Below are 24,128 nucleotides of genomic sequence, written 5' to 3' on the forward strand. Positions count from 1 at the left end.
CTGAGCACAGCTACTCTTTTTTTTTTTTTTCTTTTTCTTTCTTTTTTTTTCTTCCAGGCTTCTGTGCTTGCTGGTTTGCCTGGAGGAGAAGGTGCAGCTGCCCTGGATGTGTGCACCGTGCCGCTCCAGCTGAAAAGAGAAATGCTTTGCTTGCCCTGTGGTGCTGATGGGAGAGCAGGCTTAAAATAATCAGTTTTCCTCTAAAGTAAACAACTTTTATGCTTCTGACATAAAAGATGAAAAGCACACCTCCTTTTAAAGCCAGAGCTTGCTCCTTAAGATTGTGGCAGCTTCATAAATTAAAAAAAAAAATTGTCTATGCTTCATATGAGAAATTATTTTTAAGAAATGCTATATGATTGCCACAGTCTGTATATATTCTTTGTATTCTACGAACAGGACACCCAGCTGTTGTGTAATACCTTCGGTAGATGGCTGTGACTCAGTGGAGCCCTCCAGTAACTATTAGAAAAGTATTTCCTTTCTCAGCCGTAAGTTTATACGCTCCTGTTCAGTTTCCCAAGTGAACTCTTGCATGAAATTCCGGTGGCCTGGATCGGTGAGAAATGAGAACATCCTTTCTTGGAGTAGGCAGCTAATTGGAAAAAAGGACATTGAATTACGGGTTTAGCGCAAAGAGTGTGGTTTAGGTTGGACTTTGTGCTCTGCAGGAGGATACTTCATTCTGAAGTTTCATTTTCCTAAGAGACATGCATGGAGCAAGTGGAACAAAAGCTGCTGGCCGTGCCTGTAACTTGTTGGGGCTTTTTCCGCTTAGCTCTGTGCTGGGAGATCGGCGAAGCCATCTTCAAAAATTATTAGCTGCATGATGCAATTAGTTTTGCCTTGCCCATTTTTTGGCAAGTTTTGAAACTTCCTATGCATCTCTGAGGTCTGCAGCTGCCTTGCTGTAATCTAGATATGATGTTGCTTCTAAACCAGCGAGAGACAGCACTGGTTATCTCAGGGTGGAACTGAAAAGTGTCAGTGGTTGGTTATAAAAAGCTCCCTTCACATAAAACGATATATACAATTGCGAGGGTAATAAAAGCCATATTCTCTTTATCATTCAAACAAGTTCATAGTGTTTCTTAATTTTTTTTTCAAAAATATCTTCATGTTATTAGAGTAAAAAAACTCCACTTTTAAGATGAGTAAGCTAAAACCACTGTGATTCATCATGTTTCTCAGAAACCTTGATCCCTAACCTCAGGGAAAGAGTAATCCCACTAAATACTTCATTCCTCAATGAGGAATTTTGGTTTTGAATGCTTGGATCTTCAAATAAATGGCGAAAGACTTCGTTAGGCAAGTGATTTGGTAGAAGTACCGAGAAATTGGACCGCAGAGGTGCCCCTTCCAGTTGTGACAGAGTTCTGACAGTAAATGGCAACGGCAGCACAGAAGCAAATGCAGGGGTCGTGGAAACGTTTAGCCTTTTTGGGATTTCTTTCAATTTGCTAAGTACAGCCAAGAGCCCTTTTTTTAGACTTTGTGGGGGAAGGGAGTATTTCTTTTGTTTCTGTGCTTTCACTTGATTTTTAGTTTTTAGATTGGCTTTTTCAGCTTTTTTTTCCTACAGGTATGGCTGCAATTGAATGTATAGTTTTCACAAGAATCTTCTGGAGACTTGAAAGTCTACTTTTCCCAGTGCCCTTTCCACGTTACTTCAAAGTGATTAGAAATAGCTCCACCTCTAAATGAGAAGGGATTTCAGTTACGCAGGTGCAGCACAACACCAGCCCAAAGCCCCCAAAATCAAATTGTGAGGGTATTGATCCCCTCATTTCCATAGATACCTCGTTATATAGGTACCTTGCGGGGCTCCTTTCTTGCTATGTGCTGTGACGCCCTTCGCGGAGAGGCTGGAAAAAGAGAGCAGAACTTCACGCTGTGTATGCTGATCTCATGGTTTAATACTCTGCCTGGAGATGTCCGGGCACTACGAGGCGGAGAGTGATGCAGGAATTTGCATGGACTAAAGTAAGTTTTCGTAACAGAACTTTTCTGTCAGTCAGCCTGTTAGGTGGTATCATTTAAACATAAAGAAAGCTTCCATAAGGAGAACTTTTTCCTCATTTCTTTCCAAAATCTGAAGTATCCCAAAACTACAGTCTCTTACATCAGTTTATCAACAGATTACTCGGGGTGATGAGCTATCTATCACGCAAGCCTAACAGAAACCTTATTTCTGTTGTATTTTGTGTAGATGAGAGATGCCTCTTCCTAAGAGCCGGGAGACTGGCTGAATCACTTCACCAGCAGATTAGCTAGAGGAGATAGCGAGCCACTGTCTTGTGGTTTTGGTTTTTTGAGAGGAGATGGGTTTCTGTAGTGAACTATCTATTTATACCAGCTCAGAGCCCACTGATATTCACCCCGGTTGTTTTTGCATTCCAGACACATTCCTGTGCTCCCCAGTAATAACTTTTAGCCCGAGGGAAGTTTGAAATGTAATCGGCTAGTTATTACCATGGAGTCTGAGAATGTTTTTGCAAAGGATGAAGGAATCAAATGTGGGACACGAGCTGTCAGAGAAGCTGGTTGTTGGGGGCTAGGTTTGGTCCAAATACGGAGAATAATAATAGATGATTTATGGGATATTCCAACCTTGGAGCAACAGAAATGCTGATTGTACCCATGTCTGTTTTATGTCGCTTGAAAGACTTCTGCTTGTTTGTCAGCTGGTGGTTAGTGTCTGTTTCAGCCTTAAAACCAGGCTTGACTATCAGCTCTGGGTGAAGACTTGTCACTGTCAGTGTGAGGATGGACTCATTTCAGAGACAGTAACAAGCTGAAGGAACATGCCAATGGGCTTGCGTTTGGCGAATGTTTGTTTAGCTGTGTGTTATTTAATGCCGTTCACACTAGGTGGATTTAGTGACATGACATAATGATGACCAAGCAAAGCCGTTGAGCAACAAGCGACAAATCACAATATTCATTTCATCATTCGTATCATTTGGATACAGGAAAGTTCATTACACGCGTTCTGTATTTTATGGGCATGTTTCACCTAAGCTGTGATTAATCTATCATGTTGTATTATTTAGTAAGTACAAGTTGCTAGCCTGCACAGTGGTGGAGTGTTTGAAGTGGATGCACAGGAGCAGAGGTGGCATCATTTAAATCTTGGCATGAGAGACTTGTTTGCTCTGTCTCCTGACCCCCTGTTTGGCTCCTGTATGCCGGGAGCTTTGAGTGATGGGATGGAGACTCTCAGTAGCTACTCATGTGACAAAGTTCTCTGTCCTTGTAGTTGGAAGGGAGTCATCACCCTTCTTACCCGTCACGTCGTCTTCTAGTAATGAGAGATGCAGTGCACTCCGTTGGCCAGTGACCTCATGGGAGGGGGCAGCAGATGCCCTAGAAGATCCCCTGTTATGGTGTGTGCGGGCTCCTGGGAGTCTGGGTGCTCTGGTATGCTTACAGACTTAAAGCCAGCTCTCAGCAGCCTCGCTTTCCTTGGTTTTCATTCACAGGCCCCTAACAAATACTCCACAGAGTTTAAAGATCACAGGCTGAAAAAAAACCTGAAAGTTGGGTCAGCTGTTGCCTAAGACTCTTCCAGTGGAGAGGTCTCTCGTCGGTGTAGCTAGCCAGGAGCGCGGCACCCTTCACGCGAGGTGGTGAGTGCTGTCTTGCAACCAGCCATTGCAGGAGCCATCGTGTCCCTGAGGGTCTGCTCCACGCGTGGTGGGTCTGCACGGTGGGTTTAGTTGCTGTGTCCTGGGTAAAAGGGATCCGTGTGGTGGATCCGACCCAGACTCCAAAGCCGCAATGCTGTGTGAAGAGGAAGGGGACGGCTGACATGTCATGTCACGACTAGAGGGTGTCTGAATGTCATACACGGAGGAGATGGAAGGAATTTCAGAAACGTTTTGACTGTGTGAGTAAACATCGTTCTGGAAAGATTTCCTTTTTAACTTTGTTTTGTGACTTTCAAATTCTTTTTTATTTGGGAGAGGGATTGTTTGTTTATGTATTTTACTAAAGGAAGAGAAATAAACTGTCTGAAGAGATGTTACTCTGCTTGGGGAAAACACAGCACTTGGTAGTTGTTCTCAGCAGTGGCTCTCAAATTAATTTTTTTTTTTTTTTGTATGCTATGAAGATTGCCGATACTTTGGTTGAAGTTTGCCAATTACATTAAAAACCAGCTGTATAGTGGCGCATACTTACACAGTGGCTGCACTTCGGTGTTTCTTCTTCACCACCTTACCGGTGCTTGTCCTACTGCTGTGTGTTGTTATTCTGAAGTGCCTCCTGCAGCCGTTTTATTTGCGTTAGTTTTACTTTTCAGTACCTGAGTTAGCAACCGTGTAAAACTGTCAGCCACAGGTAAACAAATGGTGCGTAAGTCGTGAATAACAGCTTACCTTGGATCGCAGCTGCCTCGCGCGAGGCGCGGCGTTGGGGGAGCTGTGAAATGACGGGATTCAGCAGCGCAGCATCGTTTCCATTTGTCTGGTTTCTCGTAGCCCCTCTGAACAGAGATCTCGGTGCTCGCGCGATCCCACGGCTGGCGGCCCTGGCAGGGGGATGGCTGGGTTGCCGTGCTGGAGAAACACGCTGGCTCCGCTCCAGCCCGGCCGCCACGTGAGGAGCAATGTTTTTGCAGGCTCTGTGGAAGCTGGGTTTGCTCGCTATGTAGCTCTTCAGTTCTGACTGAAGAGCACCAGAGCTTGGATGGAGAAAGAAAATTCATTATTAACTGATTTAACAATAATAAAATGTATTTATCAAACATGAATTCTTCAAACTGTGCTGGTAGGCTCTGATGGCAGGTGGAAAAATTATGATCTTTTTCTTTACTTTGAAAACTGACACAGAGCTGTAATGGTAAAAAATTAATACCCTCTTATTTTTAATGCAACAGTTATCTGTGATATGCAAATTTGTTTCTTTTGATCCCTTAAGGAAAAATCTTTTATTTTTTCAGAGTATGACTTAGGCTGAGCAAGTTAATGAGCTGTTATTCAAGGTAACGTCAGTGAGTGTGCTTTGGTAAAATTTCACAAAACATTCTCATTCTCTGGAGAATAGTTCTGCCTCATTCTTTTCAATGAAGCATTCAGGGTTACTTGCGGAGCACGGGGGGCGTCTTTGTAAAGGTGCCCCCGCGCAAATAAGCAGGTGTGGAAGGCTGGCCAAAGCTTGTGGTGAAGCTGAATGGCAGGAGCAGTGCTGTGCATTTCCTGAAGCCCTGCCATTCCTTCCCAAATAATTGCTTTTCTTTTGTTACTGCTTTTTGTAATAGGAGGGGGGTGATAGGTTACACATGTGGATATCCAGCACTGGGGGAAGGCTGAATGAGAAGGGTGGCTCTTATCTGTGATGGATATTTGGAAACGCGTGAGCCTGCGGTACTATACTTTCATTTTGACTGAAGTGAAAATGCGTGTTTTCAATATTATTTGATCAGTTGTTTGGAAAAAAATTATTTGAAAACTACAGATGATGGCATAATGTCTGTTTTTTACTTTACCTTTTGGATGTCAGGCTGTGAATCTTTAACAATGACCGACCAAAAAAAGTGCCACGTGCAGAGCCCCCCGGCTTGTGGCAGGTTTGCGTGCGCTTCGCAATTCCTTTCGTTTGCTTACCCACGATCCGTGGCGAGCGGTGCAGTCGCGCGGCTCTGCGCGAGGGCGTCGTTAGCCCGTAGGACTGCCCCGGCTTAAATAAAGTGCTGATCTAGCACGTCACATCCAGACTACCTGCATTGGGCAAGAGGGAAAGAATGCGCCCGATTGTAGTCCTGTCAACACAGAGAGATTGCACCAGCAGAACAAAACAGACTTCTGAAGTCTTGTTTGAATTGGTGCGCGCTCTTGTCTGGATTCCATTAAAAAAATATTAGTACCGAGAGCCACAATAGCTCGCTCTGTTAGCAAGGACTGGAGCAAGCTCCAGTTGCATCAGACTATTGTTTTTTGGGGGTTTTTTTTTGTTTGTTTTTTTTTTTTTTTTAATTGGAATCCTTTCGTGCATCCTGCGCACTTGCTCTTCATCATCTCTGAAATAGCAGTCAGAAAGATAGGTGGCACCTTCTGGTCCTGAGTGGCATTTTCCTGGGTGGGATTTCTAATAAACTAGCTTCTTTCAATCTGGCTGTGCCTTTTTAGTTTAAAATCAGTAAATTCCCATTCCTGAGAGCCTCAAGCCAACAAAATATTAACTTGGAGCCTCTCTCTCCTCAACGTGTTAAATCCCGCCTGCGCGTCGCAAGGCTGGTCGGGCCGTCCGTCGTTCCTGAGGTACGCCGGCCACTATTGGGCAGAAGAAGATTTAATCCATAAGATGTGTTTCTGGGATGCTTGTGGCTTTGTATAATTGTCTAGAGAAGTGGAATTTTTCTGGAAAAAGCCTCATCTTTCCATCGATGTGTTTTACAGTGCTGCTGTTTAACTGGATTGTTTGAATCCCTTGCCTTGGGGGTAGCCCCTGTGCTGTTTCTGATTGCTTGTTTCCCTCCCACAGTAAAACATGGTTTTAAGTCAGAAGCAGTTTTTTGTTTATTCAAAGAGGAAGTTTTGAAAGTGTATGCTCTGTATCCCCAAAGGAGTGTTGCGCTCTTTGAATGATCTGGACTGTCAGAACTTCCCATGTGTGCAAATTCACCAGGGAAACGGTGACCAAAAGCCTGGGTTGAAGGGAGTGTACAGGAAGGTACCTGCGAAGGCTTCCCCCGTTATCCCTCTGACTGCCACGCTGGTATGTGGCCTGGCCACCGCAAGTAATTCAATGGGGTGCACGTAGTGCAAGTGCGTTAGAGGTTTTGGTGCGTGGTCCTGCTCTTGTTACAATGGAAGCCTGGGCAGAGGTTAAGGCTGTTTATTGCCTTAGCCATCTATTTTTGAGCTTTGCGGGACTTCCTTGTCAATTATGAATTGGGTGAGCAACCCTAAATCCACATTTGCATTCCAGAAACTGGAAGAAAATGTCTCTCCTTAATGTCTTCAGAAGCCTTTACAGTGTTGTGACCTCATTTCTCTTGCAGAACAGGGTCCCTAGCACACCAAAACAGATATGTTGTGTATCTAAAATGTATTTACATCTGCTTTACGTCACGGCAGCCATGCGAAGTAGGTGGTATGTCTCCCTACCTCAGCTCACCATTCACAGCAGGTGTACTGGGGAGCGGGGCAGTGCTGGAGAGTGGCTTTACTGGGGCCGGTTGCTCCGTTTTCACCCCTGCTGCAAAGCATCGCTTCTGCCCCTCCGCCTCTGCGCCGCCTTCAGCGCTGGCACCTTCTTCACAACCCAGCCAGTGGGGCAAATGTTGAATTTCAAAGTGGGCTTTATTCACAGTTATATTAGGTTTCTAATTCATTATTCTTTAGCAGCAAAGGTATTCTGTGGTAGGGATATTACAATTTTTTAAGAAGTTTGAACCCCCTGGAAAAGCTGTGCCGCTGTGTGCTTGGGTGACTCATTTTGGCAGCTGTGTTCAAAAATTTCGTTTTCTCTCATCATGCTTTTTCCTTCCCAGCTGTTAAAATTAACACAGAGGGCAAAGGGATAGTCAATAAATGTGAGAAATAATGCCAGTAAGATAATAGCAAATGCTTTTCTATGCATGTGATTGCATCATGGCGTTTGCTTTCACAAAGGTATTGCAGAAAGTCAGTGAGGGCAGGTGTACACCCCAGGCTGGGGAGCAGCCGCGCTCGCCAGCCCGTCTTTCACCGTGCCGGTAGAGTTTAAAAATACCCATGTAAATAATTCCTGAGCCAACAGCTAGACCATTGTGTTTGAGCCGTGTGTCCGTGCTGGATTTGCCTAGGCCTTTCTCTCCCCAGTGTTTTTGTGGGTTTTGTTTGGGTTTTGTTTTTTTTTTTTTTTCCTTGCACAGGTGAGAAGAAGATAAGAGAGACTGGAGGAGGATAGACCAGCAGCCTGCAACTTTATTTCTGCCGTTTAGCTATGAATGGAGACCGTGGGTTTGGGTACAGGGTTCCCCCGCTTAAAACGGGCAGATGGTGGACACCAGAATTATGCATACGTTGTTGATCAGCATTTTCCAAGCCCACAGCTGTCTGGTAGCTGATCAAAAGTAAGCATTTTGGTAAACAAAAGAGGCGTAAGAAAACCAGTGGTTTTCCATAATCCAGAGGATGCCTCTGGTTCCTCTGGCTCTTTGCGATTCGTCGTTGCAGACGATGAAGATAGGTTTGGGGTTTTGTTTCCTGGCCTTTCTTTTGTGTTTGCAGTCTATAAAGTTCTGCTTCTTATTATCATTGTTTCTGCTTTCCAGAGACCTACGATAACAAGTCGGCTCGTAAATTCCCTGTCTAATTTTAGCCACAGGAAATGTTGCTCCATACATTTGAAGTGCTTTTCCAGGTAGGCTGGTTTGTTGGAATCCAGGCGTTTTGGATTACAGGCTTTTGTTTGCGCTGAGCTGGAAGTGGTTTCTCAAGAACAGAGGGTGGAACTTGCTTCGTTGGAAGTGCAGATTTGCAGGTTAGAGAAAATCACTTTTATTTTTTGTGAAGTCGTCCAGTGTTGTCTTGCGCAGTTCTGCAGTGTGAGTGACAGAACATGCCTGCTGATAGAAAAGAGTAATTTGGTTTTGGTTTCCTCTATACTGCTGAAATACCTGGAGATAAAAAGCTGAAATTCAGGACTACAGCAAGAGAATTCTTAAGGGTATTTTTAGGGCTTTAAAAAATAAAAAACAAACCTCATGAAATTTTAAAAATGTCATTCTACATGCCATTTATCAGACCGGGGGGATGCATCGTGTCTGACTTTCCTGGCACTTCCACAGCTGTTTCTCAAGAAGGATGGATATCATAATGTGGGGGTTCGTAGATTGTATTCAATAATATTGAAGTGTTCAGTAAACTGCTGTGGTGAGTAATGTTGCACACAAACATCACACAGGAACAGCAGAGATTTGCGAGCATTTTGTATAGGAGTGATTACAATTAAGAAAAAAGTCTTCATTAATTGTGTGTGAAGAAGTCTGCTGACTTTGGCTCTGCGGGGACCAGATGACGTTAGCTGTGAAGGCAGCAAGAGGAAGTGACCGTGCAATGCAGGACTGGTCTTCTGCAAGGAGCGGGTCTGCGACCGTCAGACGTCACAGCGCTGAGCTCTCCTGCTGGATTTGAGAGGTCGGGTCCATGTGCTGAGGGAGAGATGCAGGTTTTTGAGCCTGCCCCTGGTACCTGGAGAGAGGACGGCAAGAGCGATACTGTGCCTGAAAGAGAAGTAATTCTCCGTGATGCTGGGGACATTGTTCTGCTCATCTCTGAAAATCCTCTTCAGTTTATCCAGGAAGGTGGTGTAAAAGGTGAAGGTCTAGAAAAATTAAAAAGGGGGGCACTGTGAGTTTGCAGCCAGAAGCAAGCAAAAGCAGCGCCCCACGGATATGTGTGGGGTGGGAGCTGTTACACCCCTGCAGCTGGAGTAAAGATTAAATGTAAAGACAAAATAGCGAGTGAAGTACTCCTCCCTTTCTCTCTGATCTTTCCTGAGGGGTGAGGGAGGGCAGCACTTTTTCAGATGCTGTGTCTAGTGTTGTTTAAACACAGCTGCTGGTAGTTCCTTCAGGAAATCAGATAAAGAGTTTGGCCCAGCCCATGGGCATGGCTGGCAGCCTGCATGAGGCAAGGATTTCCACTCCTGGAGCATCTCGTGAACTCACAGGCAAAGCTGCTGCTCTTGCAGTTAAAGATCAGGCGAATAACTCCACGTCCTGGGCTGGGTGCCTCCGAGGGAACCCGTAAGGTTCTGCGCGGAAGCTCCGCAGGCTTCTCTGTTCACCAGCCTGAACCTTCCTCAGCTTCGGGGAGGAAGGCGCTGCGAGCGCTCGTCCTGTGACTGGCCTCTTTGCACGGCCTTTGGTGCTGTTCAGTCCCACAAGTTCTGGGATGCTTCAGAGGTCCAAGATGAACTGGATTGATTTTTTAAAATTATCATCACTTTTTTTTTCTCCAGTTGCTGAAGTGCTGGACTGCAATTTTCGCTCCAGACAATCTAATTACAATGCAGTTGCTTCCTTGAAATTAAAAATGTACCTATAGGCCTTTACATGCCAAAGCTTCTGAAAGCCCAAAGCCTAAGGTTGAGCTTCGAAGTCAGAGCGAGTCCATCGAGTTGCGATGTAGAGCAGCTACTGCAGCAGAGCGTGTCTGCTCTCACAAGTAGGACAGTTCGCTGGCCGACAGGCGCTTCGCAGGGTGTCACAACCCCCTTGGCTCTCCGGTTTGCGTTTACCAGGTGCTGCTGTTACGTAAGGCCCTTCCTCTCCGCTTCTGCTTCTCCCTTCATTTCTGTGTACGCAAGTTCTGTAGTCGTGAACTTATTAGAAGCTTCAAGGGGGAAAACTTTCAGAACTTTATTCTTAAATGTAACAATTTTTTGACAAACAAAGGTTGCAGAATAGTGAAAAAAGTTATTATAGAAGTAATGACCTCTGTTTACATTTAAAGTTGCACATTTCTTGGCACCACATTCAGCTTCGTTACTGAGTTCCTCTGTGGAGGTGCCCTGTCTGTTCTGTGTTGTGCTAGCTACGGAGTCTAAGAAAAGGATTTTAAATTTCCAGTTAATCCCTTTTCAGATTTGCTCTCTAGTGAAACAAAGTGAAAGTTTCTGTCCTTCCGTTTGGAACATTTCTGTATTTAGAGCAGCATTTTGTGTTACATATTGTGGCCGGCCGATCCTTTGAGTAGTTGCGCGTACTGCCAGTGCGCACCAGTATTGCCGTGCAGTCGGGCTCGCGGGGGCCGGTGGCCTCGCTTATTGAGCTTTTGCTGGTTCTGAGGTTTCCTGTGTCTGAAGTACCAGTTCCCCGTTCAGTCGACGAGAGCGTTGTGCTGGGGGGGCAGGAAGAGGTTTGCACGAGCCCTGCGTGCAGGAATGGGTCCCATAAAGTGGGAAAGCAGTCCCTCCAAATACGGCTTTGGCAACTGCTGGATTTAAGAATGAGGGAGAGAGCGTTTGCTATTGAAAATCATCCTTAGATTCAGCAACAGCTTGGGCCCAAAGGATACGAAGGCTCCTGGAATGATGGTATGCTCTGTATTATTTCTTGTGTAGCGTTAGGCCAGATTGGTACCCGACAAATTATTTAAGCTTTGGTAAAGAAGAAAACCATCATGGAAAAGTTAGGAATGATGCCAAAAAGAGACTGCAATTAAAAGCAGAAAATACATTTCTGGTCGCTTTTTCTGCTATTATTTGCCTGTCACATAACATTCAAGAAATTGCAGTTCTTAATTTATTTTACGGAGCAAGTCAGAGTCTAATGATGTATAGCGGTATATTTTATTATACGAGGAAACCTAACTGTAGGTCTTTGTTTCCTCTCCCTGCAGTGGCAGTGTCTGAAAAGTAATATTTTCACTTCCAGGTTTTTGGCAAAATGCGAAGATGATGTCTTTAAAAGGCATGGAGAAAACTTTTTATTGTATTTCTTAAAAGAGAAAGCAAGCTGAGTGAGTGCAGAGAGGTGTAACCCGAAAGTGAGTTACCGCCCGTGAGTTCAGAAAGCAAGGAGCTAAAGCCAATCCTGAACTGCAAAGCCTGGTGGGTTTTTTTTTTTTTTTTTAAATGAGCTTGCTATACCACCACTAGTTACTTGTGTAAGAGTTCCGTGAAATGAGGTATTAAATTATTGAAAGATAATAGCTAACACTTCATCACGGCAGGCTGCAGCAGGTGATTAAAATGATTTTCTAGCCGAAAAGTAATTCTTAGCTCACATAGGAGTGACAGTCACTGTTTTTTACATGATGAAACAGTTTTCATGGAAATTCTAATTTTGTGAGGTAAGTAGAGGGTTGTGAAAATACAATTAGTTTTATAAATTTACACTTAATTATTTGGAATGAAATATGATTAAATTATGAAATTGTGTAGACGCTAAGGCAAATGATGGAAAGATAAGTAATGAAGGAGGATTGTTAATATAAAGCTATTTGGTAAAAGGGGCATAATTAATCTAATTTGCATTTTATCGCATCAATACAAGGACTGTTACTTGTCTTAGAGAACAGAGGGCTGCGTGCTGGGAAGCGGTCCTTCTGCAAAGGAGGTCACCTGCTGGTTAAATGCTGGTTCCCCACACTGCGTGTCAAAAGGTGAAGCGACGCATGGGGGCAGGAGCAGGGCTAGAGAATAAGAGTGGGATTGTATTTTTATTAAATGAATCGGTAAGATGGTGACTGAAATATTGCCATCAGTTTTGGTGTCTTTTAGAATGAGTGCTGAAATGGTTTCTAAAGCATTTGAAGTTCGTTGAACAGAGACACGTTCAGTATGACACATTCAGTTTGCCACAGAGAAAGTAGTTTTCCTGGCCGCTATCAATATAGGGCTAAAAAGTTTCAGTTTGATGCAGGTGAAGCATCGAAAATTGAAACTTGAGTCTTATTTTACCAAGTCATTGCTTATCAGTATGTAGATTGACCCCTCATCTCAAGATCTCCTGCAGGAGAAGACAGCCTGTCTTTGAAAGCTGCATGGAGGGATGCCCTCTGCTGATCCAAAAATCAGATTAAACTGACGTTAACAGCAGCTTCTGTCCTGAGGTCGTAAGGATAAATGAGCTGAAAGAGAACCTGAAGGACCAGCACATCTCTTCTCTCCCTTTCCCCATTCCTTGCCAGCAAGCGACTTCCCACCAACTACCTGAGAGCTTTTCTCTGCGGGCAGAGCCGCGGGCGAGGATGGCGGGGTCGCTGCGTCCTGGCTGATCGCAGAACAACGCAGCGGCTGGCAGGACAGCCCCGGTCCCTGCCTGCCCCAGCCCACGCCCGCGCCGCTGAACTTGCCCTTCTCTCTGCAACGACCGCATTTTCTCACGCCACCAGAACCGGGCTGAAGACTGGGATGTTTACACACAGCCTTATTTATACTTCTGTTTGGTTTTGTGCATACAGAAAATAATCTGTGTGTGAGTGCATGGATATGATTTTCTTTAAATTGTTATTAGTATTTTTTAGTGTTTGGAATGGTTTTCTATTTTCCTAGGTTCAGAGAAATGCCACTGATAAAAAGAAAAGCTAACTGAAGAAAGCAGCCAAGTACAGAAATTTCTTTGTGCTTCTAAAATCAGCAGTAGTGGGACCAGTAAACCCAGTGGAGTGCTGTGGAGATCTCGCCCGTTCGTTATTTTATCACAAATACACTTTCCAAACGCTGCCGTGTCAATACTCAAACCGGTTAAATTCAGAAATGAGTGTTTTGGCTCGGCGTGCAGGAGCTGGTTCTCTTTTTAACGCTTGCAGATTTGCAGAACTCGGAGACAGGCGATGGAAATGGCTGGTGTTTCTCAAAGATAAACGATGTAGCTTGTTTTTTCCTCAGAGCAGAAAATACTGTATACATTAAATTTGGGGGTGGGTGGTTGTAGCCGGTTCCCCATCTTTGCTTCCAAGAGCCGTCTCTGGAAAAAGCCGGAACGTGCTGCAGGATAAAGCCTGCCAGAGCGCGGATTTGCTATCAGCAGTTTGAAGTTGTCGTCGTCTTCAGCATTTATTTTGAATAAATTTGGAGGAGGGGAATGAGTATAAGATTGAGAACGGCGGGAGGGGAGAAAGGGTGAGCTTTGCTTTTATAAATGGCAGCACGAGCATCTTGTAGGGCTTCCCTCACTGCCGTGCCTTGAGTTACACCGTTGCGCAGCAACACACACAGAAAATTGCACCAGGTTTGCTGATTTTCACATAAAACAGCGGCTCCTCTGTTGCTGGCTTATTCATTTGATGTTGTTGCCTCGCCTAATCGACGGAAATGTGCGGCGTGGTGATGTGAATGTTTCTCTGCGTACAGCGTTCGTACGGAAGATGGCCGTGTGTTGGTTGTAGGAATTCACTGGAGATGTGGAAGGAGGAAGAGTGGCGTTCTCTTGTAATACACTTGAGTTACATGGATACGGTTCTGCTGAATTAGTGACCTCTTTTTCGTACCAAAGTATTTCAGACTGCAGGGAGGAGTTACTTTGTGCAGTGTCACAGAGTTGCAAGGAATACCAAAGCAAACCAAATTTCCCTATCATGGGAAGGATTTAATAACCAAGTATTAGGTCTGCAATGTTAGTAACATTCTGTAAAGATGGAAGGTTTTTATACCTCCTAATTTTCCCAAACTTTCCAAAAATAACCTTTTTTTCCTTATTTGCTCTCCTGAGACGCTGACCTCACGTTAGCCCTGCCGACTTCGTTCTCAGGCTCTGTGGTGATCCTGCAGAATATCGGCTTTTCTTTCTCCCATTTCAAACCTCCGTTCTCAGCGATGCTCCTTCTTCAGCAGGCGTGGCAGGGCTGGGGAGCACGAGGAGGTAACAAAGAGACTTTTATAGTCCTTGATGCCGATGACAAGCCATTTCAGCCAACTTTAAACCCTGCAGTTAAAGCCCGAGGGACGAAGCGGGTGCCGATGGCGGCTGGGGGGTGGAGCAGGGCTGAGGAGCTGCACACGCCGTGGCTTCAGGTTGTGCTTTCAGAGACACATTTCGGTTCCTGGCATGCCACAGCCTTTTTTTCCCTTTTTCCTCAATGTGGAGCTCAAACTGGAGATCATTTTACTGTATGCAGCAGATTCACAAAATAATTATGCTGCACAGCACAGCGAGACATTAAAAGTGCCTTTGCAAAAATACAGAAAACCAAAGAAAATGTTTATTTAGGAAAAAAATAGAGGAATAATAGCAGTGGTATTGTGTGTTGCTTTAAGGTAGCTTGTAAAAATAGGAGTAGTAAGCTTAATGCTCTAACTTTTACCCCAGCAAACATGTAATTGTAAGTTAATTGTGGAGAATTCCTTAGACGACAGCCCCCTTTGATACAGGAGTTCTAAAGAGACGACCCTACATCTGGAAGCCAGCAACAGCTTGGGATTTTATTAAGCGGCCGTGCCAAATAAAACCTTAGCGCTACTGTAAGTGATATAAAATATAAATAAATCGGCTGTAGCATCACGTCTCAGATACTCAAGCGAGTACTCCGGAGTTTGGAGCTGGTGGAATAAACAGAGGAACTGCAAAACTGCTGTTAGTATGGCTAACTTATTTTTATTGGAAAAGTTACAAAGTACTGTCTGCGTTACGTATTAAAGATAAAAGGTTTGTAGAATGTGATTTTCTGTCTGTGAAGAAGGTTGTGGGCAAATGACCATATCATAAGGAGCAGAAATCTGCTCCCTTCCAAGGGCTGCAACTTGCCGTATTTATTTCCAGCTCTCGCCCCACGGAGGGAGGGAGGCAATCGAGTGCAGCCGACGGCTGTGACAGTCATGTGTCAGGCTGCGACTGGGGACGAGGAGCAGAGAGAGAGAGGGGGGTGATGCCCGGCTGACCCAGATACAGACCCAGCAGCCATCCCGTGAGTCTCGGGCAGCAGAGTCCCACGGGACAGCGGTCTCTGGTCGCACGAAATAACCAGCGCTGACGACTTCCACGCTTTTCAGAGCGTGTCAGTGCCCTTCGTGCTGAGTGGCAGATTTCCCGTACGGTGGCAATAAAATTAACTCATTTCAATGCAGAGAGCAGGGTGATTAGTGGCTCCTTCTTAGTCTCTGTGCCTGGAAATAGCCCAGAACATCATAGTGCAAAGTTTCAAGGAAGTAAAATAAGCGATATTCTAAATGAAATTCAGATCTTTTATTTTTTGAACAGGTTTTTGATACAGCTCAGCTTGCTACCGCGTGATATTTACCAGCCTGGCCTTTAATATTGGATCTGCTTTCCAATTATGCTTCAATTCATACAACAGTTGCAGAGAGCGCGTGTGGGCGTACGTGCGAGCGAGAGAGATTGATTTTGTTCTTTAAAAATGTGAAGTCTGCGCTAACTATGGGAACCCATCAGAATTTCTAGCGCTTAAGCGCCATTTCCTTTCTGAACGTGCTACCGGCATTAAGCAATCTTCACGACGTTCCTCTGACAAATGGAGGGTGCAAGTGGAGGAATACACGCTGGTTTTTCAGAAGCAGAATGACAGATATCAGTGAAAAACAGGCTCCAAATCCTTTCCAGAGGTAAAGTGTTAATGTGAGAGCTCAGATTACAACTGGGAAGCGAATACATAAGCTCTTAGCTCTCTTTTTTGGAAGTACAGGAGTAAAAATGGAATAAAGAAAGTATAGGTCAGTCCTGGCTGCTGCTGGGTGTTAGTCTCTGGTGTCTGGGGCAGCAGATCTTGGGCAATCCTAATTGCCACCGCTTCACACCGAGCATCTTCATGTTCCTGGTGGTTGTTCCCAGCCACGGTCTTTTGTTCTGTGCTGTATTCCCGACCCTTGGTGGTGCTTTGATAGTTACTTTATTTCATATCTGGAAGTCCAACGGAGTGTTATTTTTGTCTTCCTGTGGTTCTGACTGTTCATTTCTTTTTTCCTATAGGTTTGAAGACCTATCTGATCTCCGGGCAGAAGGTGAAGGAGCCCCACTGCAGCTGTTCCCAAGCGTTGCTTCCCGATTTGGAGTTGGGAGAGGGAGCCAGGACGCAGGGAGCGTTGTCAGCCGAGAACGCCAGCGACGTGACAAAGGCTCTCAAGCACGCGGAGAAACTGAAGGTGAGCGCTGGTTTTAAACCCAGGCAGGGTACACCTCAAACTGCAAACCAGGGAGAGGTGTGGGGTGGGAAGTCTTACAGGTTTGTGGATGCACTGCTCTGTGTATCTGTGTATATATGTATGTATATAAAATGGCATAACGTAGTTTGAGGGACAAAAAATTTTACGAAGTAAAATACTTCGCCAGTTGATAAGTAGTCCCTAAAGTAAGGTGAACACTTTTTAAAGGTGGTTTCAAGTATTTTTCTGTAATATTTCAGGACTGAGAGGTCAATGCTGCATTTTCAAGGGTACTGAATTTATGACGGAATAAAAAATATGCTTTATGCAGCTACTGGAACTTCTACGGTTTTCTGCTTTTGCTGCACTCTGCATCTCCCATTACTCTATTCCTGTGAACCTTTTCATACGAGTGGACAACAGATATCCCTGCAGAAAGATGACAGGATTGTTTGTGTGGTGGGAGAAAATGCTCCGGTAGGCTACGAGATTGTGTTTTATCTGCTTGCTCTAGAGACCTGTATCTAGAACTGAGGGCAATGATTTGTATGGATTCAGCTCAGAGAGATGATGATGTCTTGTTATGTTCACACCTCTCACAAGATCTCTTGACAAGGAAATCTGAGAAACAATGCGTATTACTTTGAAGCTTTGCTGTTACTCTCCATCTTCCAGCTCAGAACAGATTTCCCAAACAACAGATGTCTCTTTTCTCGTTTGTGCTAAGAGTTCCCCATCCTGGGTTTCCCAAGCTGGGCATGAAGGCCAGAACCACAGGTGGTCATCTGTCTGCACCTCACTGTCCTTAGGCTTCAGTGTATTTATTCTTGAGAGGACAGATTTGAGAGTGAGCTTGCAGAGTTGATGGGGGGTGACTTTCATGAGTAGGACACATTTACCCTGCCTCTGTGCCAGGCTTTGAGTTTTGGAGTCAAAGCACTGGATGGCAAAGTGACATCAGCAGGAAGGCTGGCCCAAAGATACAGTCCAAAGTCAAGTGAGATCCTTACAGAGCAGGCCAAGACTGTTTCACTACAGAAGGGAGCTGTAGCCAGCTATATCCTGCCCCAAAATATAGAATCATAGAATGGTTAGAGTTGGAAGGGACCTTCAAAGCCCACCCAGTCCAACCCCCCTGCAAGGAGCAGGGACATCTCCAACCAGATCAGGTTGCTCAGAGCCTCATCCAGCCTGGCCCTGAACGTTTCCAGGGATGGGGCATCCACCACCTCTCTGGGCAACCTGTTCCAGTGTTCTACAACCGTCATTGTAAAAAATTTTTTCCTAATATCCAATCTAAATCTACCTCCCTCTATTTTAAAACCATTACGCCTTGTCCTATCACAACATAAGCACTGTGTGGTTTGACTGCATCCAAGTTACTGGTGATGCTTTTCTATTCCTTCTCTCCTTTAAGAAAGAATATATTTGGCATCCCTCAGGCACTGGCTTCCTAGCTCTTTCTTGTTTTTCAATGAAAGCACCAGCAAATAAAGTAGGAAAATAGATCTCGGCACAGCCGGTGGGTGTCTGTGCTGCCCCGTGCGTGGCCGTGCAGAGGTACAGATGTGACAGGAAGGGGTAGAAACTCCTCTGCATCAATTAGTGAAGGAAGAACAGCGTACCGAGTGGAGCAGCCTCACCCAGCTCCTGTCTGTGAAGCTGGCAGGGAAGAGGAGGGATTAAAGCGGTGAAGCTGGAGGTGCTGTTCTGAGGGAAAGCGAGGATGCCTTGTTACTGTCAGACAGCGAAGTGTGCTGTGACTGGAGAACCGTGAAACTGCAGCGGGGTACAGGATGGGCCTGACCGCGGCTAGGATTTGATAAACTTTGTTATGTATTAAATTGTGATGCTTCTTGTAAAAATGATCCAAGGCCAAAATGAAATCTGCTGTTAAGGATCAGCTCTGGTAAGTGTTTTCTAAAACACAGGGTAACTTTCCCTGCAGAAGGGCAGATACACCGCACCGTTGTTTCTGAACAGCTACTGTGCATCGTGGAGGCTTGCTGCTGGCCCACAATGTTCTGTTTGCTGCCCAGTCCCTCATTTTCTGCTCGGGGACCACTGTGGCTGGGTATCAATTGCTGTTTAAATGCTGAATAATGCACAAGTGCAAACGTGGCTGTCCAAATAAATGAAGGAGAAGCTAAAAGAAGCTGCTTCAGAAGAGCATCTAGGACAAGTAGCGGCTCAGTTTCAGCTTTCTTGGATACCCTACCTACCGTTGTGCCAAAGCTACTGCGTCGAGGTGATGCTCATAGATACCTGGTTTTATTCATCACCATGAGCACTGCAGGTCTCGCCAGTGACTTCCTATGCAGCCTCACAACTCTTTGAAAATAGTGTGCCTGACTTGCCCAAAATACATTTTCAGTGACCGCAGACTCGGCTTTCCCTGCGGTCTGATAAGCATCCATACGATGCGTGCCAGGAAACCTGTCAGAATGCCTACAGCATAGTGATGAAGCAATTGTGTGAATGCTGAGCACTTAAAAACACGTCCTGCGACTGTCGGTGCAGCACAGGAGCGCAAAGCGCGCTTGCTTCTCACAGCATGGCTTGGTACAGATATTCCTAACGCCGTGGCGCACCTTGGAGCATAGATGTGCACCAGCCTTCTCTTTGCTGGGTCGTCTGTTGTTGGAGCGGTTGTGGACCAAGAAGGCTGAGTCAAGCTTTCAAGGAATGTTTAATTTTCCGGCCATGCTAGAGTAGGTCTTAGTGTTAAATAAATAAATATACATGTATAATAAAAAATCCCCACAAAGAACGAATGTTTGATTTAATCACAGATCATGCACAGTTTTTGAAAAGCAGTGGGTTTCTTTTTTACAGTGTTGTGTTTTTGTTTTTTTTTTTAAGCCTGCAGCTTGCTGGTAGGGTCTGGAGATAATAATTTGCAAAAGAATCATGACTTACATGCCAACAGTTTTAAATACAAAGCTGTAAACAGTGTCAGTGTAGGAGGAGATGACTCCAGCTCTGCAAAAGAGACTAAGAAGGAGGGGCACAATTACAGGCAAGTCAAAGTATTTTTGTTTTAAAGGGAATAAAGGGCCATATTGGAGGCAAGGGATGACTTTCACATTTTGGGCTTGGACGGATGTTCTAACGGACAAGAGCTGTTAGGGAAGGTCAGGAAGGAGAGTGCAGCCGTGATTGATCCATGAAAGGAATTGTATTTCCTCCTCTCTTCCAGACTATCTGTAGTTCACTTAATTGCAAACCTCGTTGCAGTAGGGATATCAGTAAATGTGTGCACATAATTAAAACAGTGAAGATAGAGGCTAAAATCTGTAGGTAAATATATAACAGCAGCTGGTTTTTGGAATGAAAACACTGGAACCTGCTTAACCAGTTTTGGTATCAGGTTATTTTCTCTATCTTTTTTATAAAATCCCTTTCTTGACTGGGAATCATACGCTGTTGTAAAAATGTTGTAATCATCCCTTGGTATGAAAACAGAAAGTACTTTTGGTTGTCTTGGTGTTTGCTGAAAGTGCCATTGTGGATTATTCATCGTGATGAGGTCACATACGCAGTGAGCTTGTGTGATTGTCTACAGCAGAGAATGAAGTTAATGGTATTGGCTTGAGCACGTGGGGTAAGTCGGATGGACTTCTGCCTCTTCTCAAAAGGTCCAGCTTCTTTGCTGAGATTTTTGTCTTCTGGTTTAACTCCAGGAGCTAAGCATTTGAGGTGGTCTTGCTGATTTGTCAGCAAAATCAAACAGGGAGTATTTTCTTTATTTTTTGTTTGAGGTATTTGGGTTTTATTACCATTAACGGACTTCTGCTGTGGTTAAATCTACTAACTGAAGCTCTAGGAGCATAGAAGGCTCGTTAGCCCATTGTCATATTAGTTTTTAAAGCCATCTAATATTGCCTTCCACGAAGTGAAAGCCTAGGAGAGGCACTGCTGAGTGATCAGGTGGATCAGCAGTTGTAGGAAGAGTGGGCTGGGAGAAATGCCACGCCGTAACAACCTGAAAATTGAAGATGCCACGTTATTTAATTTCAAGTGGGACACTAGAGACAGAAAACAGACTTTAGGTGGAAACTCAGTTGTGAAGAGACTTGCACGCTGGACTATGAAATAGGGAGTGAACCTGAAGGCAGCAGTTGTATTTTTGGACCAGGAGAATGATAGACTCCAGAGGCTTGAGCGAGTGCCTCTGGAGTCCAGAATGAACAGAGAGAATGGACATGGGGCGGTGAGTGTGGGACAAAAGGTTCAAATTACTTGTTAGAAAACTTACCAAGATGTTTAGCGGGTCACCTACCACCAGTTAGTATGTAGTGTGCTGAATTTAGTATGCTGGTCCCCGTGACTGGTGTCTCTGTACCCTGTAGTAGACTTCTGGCAAGCCTGGTGACACTAAACCCTGTCCAGAGCAGAGGAATTGCCGATAGGGATCGGACACCGGGTCTCTCTGGTGCAGCATCCTGCCTCTGCGCGGCCAGGACTGGAGAAAGGCATAAAGAACTTGGAAGATAGAGATACAGGGCTAATTCCACTTACGGAGATCGCATTTAACTGGGAGGGGTTAGATTGTTTTGAAAGTGTTACGTTTTAGGTTGCTCCCCAAATGCATAATGTGCAGCAATTACAAGTGCTGATGGTTTTGCTTTCCTTGTTTCCTGTGAAATTAGCTGGGTGTTTGGCTTCAGCAACATACGATAACCTAAGTTCCACCGTACTCTCAGAGCACTACATGGGAAAGCATTTCCCTTTATGAGTTTCAGACCTGCTACTTCCCATTTCCCCGTGCTGTTCATAATGCATTGTGGTGTTTTGTGCTTTTTTTTTGAATTTTGCTGCATTTTGTGCTAAGTCTTCACCCATAACGCCATTCAGATCCTTTTGCAGACGGTTTTTAAGCAAGAAAATGGCACTTCTCTCACTAAAGAGTATTGCTGCCTTCCTGGGGAGGTCCTTTGCTGGTACGCAGTGATTACGGGGTATCTGTGACCTTACACTAATAAAGCTTTCCTGGATTAGATTTGGCTTCAGTAAACAGAAAATCTGTGATTTATTTTTGAACCGGTGCATTCTGTTCCAGTCCAATTTTGCTCCCTGCTTCCCATTCTGTAGCTTTGTTTACCTTTTACCCGTGCCACAAGTATACAAGTGGGCCGAATTATAAATTGCATAATACGACGAGGACACTGGAACGTTCCTGGCTAAATTTTTTTTTGTCTCATTGCAGCCTTGCCCTTCATGTAGTACCACCCTTGCTCCCCACTGCGATGTCAGCGTAGATGAAGGAGCTATCCAAAATGGTTGTCAGGATGAGCATAAAAACAGTACGAAGGTAATTTCAGTGTCATGTTATCCCTCCTTTTCCCTTATTCTCTGCTTCAGTTAGCTCTCTCTTTTTTGTATTGCTGTTCCTTTATTCAAGCTCTTAAGCAGCAGAACCAGTTTGGATTTGGAGCAGTTGTGTTCTAAAATTTAGTTGAGCCCCTCCCAAATTTTCAAAATGATTAGTAATTTTATGGGCGCAGTTTGGTGCTGAGAATAACCTAAGATTTGGACTTGTTAAATTGTGCTGAAGCGTAAAGAAAAGAAAGGAGCTTCAAGCCATGCTCTCCATCCCTTACACCGGCTGGCTCTGTGTCACCTAGCCACAAGTCACACCTGTGTCCTGCCAATCTCTTCTGTGCCGTAGCTGGAAGCTAAGACAGTCGTTCCTGTTCACACACACAGCTAAATTTGCAGCGTCTAAGTCAGTCTGCATCCTTTTTCTGACTGACAAATACAGCGTCTTACATACTCAGCGTGCTGCTGCCAAGACCGCTTTCCTTGCCTGTTGCTTAGATATCCTCGCTGAAGCCACCTACTTCCTCTGCAGTACCAGATGTTGCTGATTTGTCGTCTTCTCTGTGGCTTTTGTTGCTTCTCTGCTCTGCCTGTCACCCCTCACTCCCTCCTGAATATTGAGCTCCTGCCTTAAGTGTGGACTGGATACCAGTGCTCATTGCCTGATTGTTTTATTTTCAAATAAATTTAATGCTTTCCCTTCTTGGGGAGAATAATTTTGTAAACACATTCAGAGATAGCTGTCTTGGTTTTTTTGTCACATCTGTCTTTACAACTCATTTCACACGTAGAGCTAATGGAAAAACTTAGCAGCATTTATTCTACTGATGAGCGGCTGCATTAATCTATGTGTGTCCCTCTGCTCTCTGCCTATATCTGACTTGTTGTCTCCTGTACTGAAATTGTAAGCTCAAAAGCAGGGGCGGCCTCACCGTACTGGCCTGAAGCGGTTTGTAACATAGTAGACCACGTTCTGTGCCAGCGTTCCCAGGAAACAGCCTAATAAAAAAAGAATAAAGTAATACTCCCTTCAGCTCCGAGGGAGATGGAGCAGAATGACCAGCAAGTACTGGTCTCGGAACAGCATGCGATCTTTAAGACGAAAACATTGTGGGAGATGTGCCCAGGCTGCCAGGATGGTGTGCGTGAGATGCTTCTTCCCCAGGCTGCCTCTGCCCACCAGCCAGGGATCTCCGGGAACCGGCTGCAAACAGATTTTCCTTAGGTACCAACTGCCTCCTGTCATATGCTGCCTTCATCAGAATTATCCTCTAAGGTCCTTCCTACTGCAGGTGTATTGGCTTCGTGGGTGTTAATCAGCAAGGCATCTAACGTTGCCTAAAAGAGGTCTGTATGGTGCTGAAAAAAATGTCCATAATTTCACCAGGGGAAGCATGCTAGTGGAGAGCAAAGTGCATGGCTGCCTTTGATTCAGTTTAGTTATTGCCAAGTCGAATACTGGACCAGTTAAGTGGCTACCAGTAACTCTGGGATGCCTGTTTAACTGAAAACATGAAGAACAGCTACATGCGCAAAGCTGCTGTGGCATTTGATTTTCAGATCTTCTCCGCAGTCTTGGCTTTCTTGGGAAGAAGAGCCGTAAGCTCCCTCTGCCCGTCTCTGGAGTCTGTACCCTTCCCATGCCACGTCGCTGCGCCTGGCTCTGCAGCTCAAGTCCCCTCAAGTCCCCCTAATTAACATTAGGGAATGTTAATTATGTTACCCGCGTCCTTGGACATTCATGGGTCCCACCACCCTCTGGAGCCTCCCCATCTCTGGATGAGAGGAAGTTATCGCATGGTACATCAAATCCCTGAGAGCTCAGAAAAACCCATACCGCCTGTTGCCGTCAGAAGCCACAGTAACACTGGAGCTAACAACGTTTAATAAATAGGGATTTTCTCCTCAGACACAAGCAGTTTCACACTCTAATCCCCTCCTGGTAAGATTAACAGTGGAGACAGCACAGGAAAACCTTGAGCTGACTGGAGGGAAGAATTTTCTTAGGGATTTGAGCCTTTGCCAAGGAGCTAAAGAGAAAAGGGCAAGAGAAGTCTGTGCTGACCTTCTCTGAAAGAGCAGAAGTTTTCACTGTGTTCTTCAGATGAACTTGAAGAGCAGACAGGGAAAGCAAACAGTGCACAGGAGTCCGTATCTTTTATCTGAGCTGCTCATGGCAAAAATTATAGAATCATAGAATCACAGAATGGTTAGAGTTGGAAGGGACCTTCAGAAGTCATCCAGTCCAACCCCCCTGCCAGGAGCAGGGACAT

The 24,128-nt window shown here is 44.9% G+C and overlaps 1 protein-coding gene across 8 annotated transcripts in view; it reads left to right on the top strand.

Moving 5' to 3' along the window:
- Window positions 1-24,128, top strand: part of ADCY9 (adenylate cyclase 9) — a 101,892-nt gene that overhangs the window by 27,436 nt on the left and 50,328 nt on the right. For 7 of the 8 annotated variants that reach the window (XR_015260235.1, XR_015260231.1, XR_015260234.1 and 4 more), the window contains exons 2-3: window positions 16,361-16,533; window positions 21,743-21,847. Coding sequence is in view for 3 of the 8 variants with exons in the window: in XM_086760004.1 (XP_086616130.1) it covers window positions 16,361-16,533; window positions 21,743-21,847 (278 nt within the window). In the remaining 5 variants the exon portion in view is untranslated. The remainder of the gene's footprint in view (window positions 1-16,360; window positions 16,534-21,742; window positions 21,848-24,128) is intronic. The other variant, XM_086760006.1, reaches the window with a different exon arrangement.

This window comes from Chlamydotis macqueenii, chromosome 15 (assembly GCF_036417535.1).
Source record: "Chlamydotis macqueenii isolate bChlMac1 chromosome 15, bChlMac1.mat, whole genome shotgun sequence".
Taxonomy (NCBI): domain Eukaryota; kingdom Metazoa; phylum Chordata; class Aves; order Otidiformes; family Otididae; genus Chlamydotis; species Chlamydotis macqueenii.